Raw genomic sequence first — 3,624 nt, forward strand, 5'->3', positions numbered from 1 at the left:
AAATATGCTCACAGAACAGTCACATGCTTAGATGCACAGATATGGAAACTTTTGATAAACTGAAGCTGTACAAAATGGTAACTGATTAACACACATATCTTCTCATCTGTAACCCTAGAAAAGGCAGAGGATTTTTCTCCATGTTAAGAGTGGATGAGACTTATCATTGTTTAGATTTTAAAAATAGAATCCATTTATTGACTGATAGATTAATATGAGTCAGTTAGTTTTCTATGAGCTGAAACTACAACTGCTTTTTTTTTTTTTTGGTCAAGATTTATATTTTGCTCTGTATGATTATACATATTATACTCTGATATGAAGTTTTCCTTTTTCTTTTCTGACTTTCATTATACATTCCAGGAGGGCTCTTATGCTATTTTTAATATATTTTATATTTACTTTGGAACTGAGGTTTTGGAGAGGACTCTTGAGAGTCCCTTGGACAGCAAGAAGATCCAACCAGTCCATCCTAAAGGAAATCAATCCTGAATATTCTCTAGAAGGACTGATGCTGAAGCTGAAACTCCAATACTTTGGCCACCTGATGTGAAGAACTGACTCATTTGAAAAGACCCTTATTCTGGGAAAGATTGAATGTAGGAGGAGAAGGGGGCTACAGAGGAAGAGATGGGTTAGGTGGCATCAACAACTCAATGGACATGAGTTTGAATAGGCTCCGGGAGTTGGTAATGGACAGGGAAGCCTGGAGTTCTGCAGTCCATGGGGCTGAAAGAGTCAGACATGACTGAGCGATTCTACTGACTGACTGTGTTGATTTGCTTTGTCAATCAATTGTATGATTTCCAAATAACTATTCTTCCTTAAAATTGATAAATTTATATATTTAACATTCACTTAAATTAATTTCATAACAGAATGTAATAATGCCATTTATAGCTACTTGGATGGACCTGGAGATTATAATACTAACCTCAGATCACCCAGAGAGATGGTGTGGAGAGGGAGGTGGGAGAGGGGTTCAGGATTGGGAACACATGTACACCCATAGTGCATTTATGTTGATGTATTGCAAAACCAGTACAGTATTGTAAAGTAAAATAAAGTAAAATAAAATAAAATAAATAAAGTCAGAAAGAATAAGCTAAATACCATATGATATCACCTATATGTAGAATCTAACATATGACACAAGTGAACTTATTTATGAAATAAAAGCAGATTCAAAGCCATAGTGGGCTTTCTCTGGCAAGCTACAGCTGGTCTACATCTCAGGATCGGGTCACAGGACACCTCTCAAATCAGGGGTAACCAGCATCAGCCTCTTTCACAGATCAGCCTGTTCTGAAAAATTGAAAGCGGCTCAAGAGTGATTCAAGGGCGACAGAGGCCCCAGAGGCAGTAATAGCATCCCCAAAGCCAGGACGTGGAGGTTCTCCTGGAGGCTCTGTTTCCGGAGCAGTGGAAGCCAGGAGCTGGGACTGGTCAGGTTCCTGTTAGTCTCTGAGATCTCCTTCATCCTCCTCAGCTTCAGAAAAATGGCTCAAGCGCCCAAGCGTGTGATGAAGAAAATGTCAACATCTGATCCGTTGGAGAGGAATAAGAGAGATAATGACGAATTCCGCAAACTCTTTGTTGGTGGCTTGAGCTCTGAAACCACAGAAGAAACTCTATGGAACTACTATCAGCAGTGGGGATATCTTACAGACTGTGTGGTCATAAGAGATCCTGCCAGCCAGACATCAAGAAGATTTGGTTTTGTCACGTTTTCCTCCATGGCTGAGGTGGATGCTGCCATGGTGGCCAGACCTCATTCCATCGATGGGAAAAGGGTCACCCCCAAACGCGCTGTCCCAAGAGAGGACTATGGAAAACCAGGGGCTCTTGTCACTGTAAAGAAGCTGTTTGTTTGTAGAATTGGAGAAGACAAGGAGAAGCATCATCTTAGAGATTACTTTGGGAAATATGGAAAAATCAATGCCATTGAGATCATTAGTGATAGGGAGTCTGGAAGGAAAAGAAGCTTTGCGTTTGTGACTTCTGATGACCACGATCCCATGGATAAGCTTGTATTGCAGAAATACCATACCATCAATGGTTATCGTGCAGAAGAAAGAAAGGCCTCATCTAGACAAGAAATTCAGGAACACCAGCATTCTAGAATAGGAAAGGGAGGAGGTAAGGTTGATTTCCGATACTTGCATGGTGGTGGTGGAAATTTTGGAGCTGGACAAGGAAGGGACTTTAAAGGAGGATCTGATGGAGGTGGAAGCGGTGGTAAATCTGGGGATGGTGACCATGGGTATGGAGGAGGACCAGGAGGTGGTAGTTTGAGGGTTAGTCCTGGATATGGAGGAGGACCTGGACATGGCCACCAGGATAGGGGCTGCAGAGCTGGTTATACCAACTACAGAGGAAGGAACAATGGAAGTCAGAAATGCAATAATTTGGGAAATTATAAGCAGAAACCTTCAATGTACGAGTTACTGAAGAGTGGGAAACTGAATGGTAGGAGGAATATGGAAGGATCATATGGTGGAGGAAACTATTGTCCAGGAGGCCATGGAGAAAGTGGGAGTTATGGAGAGATGGCCATATTGAGCTTGTTATTTGACAGGGGCTTGATTGTATAAATCAGGGAGAATGAGAGCCTAGAGGTAACAGAACAGCTTCAGGATATGGAAATAACAATGTCAAGGAAACTCATTTCAGTCATGCATAAATATTTGGTGATGTGTCCCAAGGCATGACAGCACGTGCAGAAAGCCATTTTGTGAATGGACTTAATTATGTAAAAACATTACCGTCTTTGGAGGAAAAAATCATATAAAAAATGCTTTTGAGATACAATTCTTTCTTTTTGAAATGTCTTTCCAGTGGCCACTGTTCAAGAGTGTAGAAGCATCTCTTTGATAATGTTAAATTTCAGTGTTTTGGGTGAGATGTGAAAATCCTTTTTCAAGTTTTTCCCCAACATTTGGAAAAACTACTAGCTAGAATCACCGTGTAATAAGACCTAACATCATTCTTCTAAAAAAGTTTAGTTCGTGTGTAAAGAAGCTATTGTACATTGAAGATTTAATAAAATAATTTAAAAGGTGAAAAAAAAAAAAAGCCATAGCGAACACACTTATGATTGCCAAGGTAGGGGGGTGGGGGTGTCAGAGATGAGGAATGGATTAGGAGTTTGGGACTAACAGAAACAAACTATCATATATAGAATGAATAAACTACAAGGTCCTATTGTATAACACAGGGAATTTTATTTAATATCATATCCCAGGAACAGGGGAGCCCGGTGGGCTGTCATCTCTGGGGTGGCACAGAGTCGGACACGACTGAAGTGACTTCACAATAAAACGTATTAAAAAATAATATGAAAAAGAATATATATGTTTAACTGAACCACTTTGCTGTACACCAGAAACTAATACAACATTGCAAATCAACTATGCTTCAAGTAAAAAAATATATGAATATAATCAATAATCCAAAACAAACAAACAAACAAATGAAACGTTTTTGCCTAATAGGTATTTTGCCGATAGGATAGTGTTTATTAAAAATTTGCTTAGCTTTAAAATTAGGTAGATATACAGTTCTTCATTGGAGACTTATTCTAGAAAGAAAAAAAAAAATCCTTTGCTTCTAAATAAGTCAATA

General features: G+C 39.3%; 1 protein-coding gene across 1 annotated transcript; it reads left to right on the forward strand.

The window, feature by feature from the left end:
* Nucleotides 1-1,523: 1,523 nt before the first annotated feature.
* LOC120883002 (heterogeneous nuclear ribonucleoproteins A2/B1-like) lies at nucleotides 1,524-2,647 on the forward strand. The gene has a single exon (XM_040266857.1). It carries the CDS (start codon nucleotides 1,524-1,526, stop codon nucleotides 2,592-2,594), a length of 1,071 nt encoding a protein of 356 aa, XP_040122791.1. The 3' UTR covers nucleotides 2,595-2,647.
* Nucleotides 2,648-3,624: the final 977 nt, after the last annotated feature.

Source organism: Oryx dammah, unplaced genomic scaffold, assembly GCF_014754425.2.
Source record: "Oryx dammah isolate SB20612 unplaced genomic scaffold, SCBI_Odam_1.1 HiC_scaffold_24, whole genome shotgun sequence".
In the NCBI taxonomy this organism is placed as follows: domain Eukaryota; kingdom Metazoa; phylum Chordata; class Mammalia; order Artiodactyla; family Bovidae; genus Oryx; species Oryx dammah.

Bases quoted from the DNA above. Each gene is read 5' to 3' on its own strand.
- LOC120883002 (XM_040266857.1), top strand. From the start codon at position 1,524: ATGAAGAAAATGTCAACATCTGATCCGTTGGAGAGGAATAAGAGAGAT.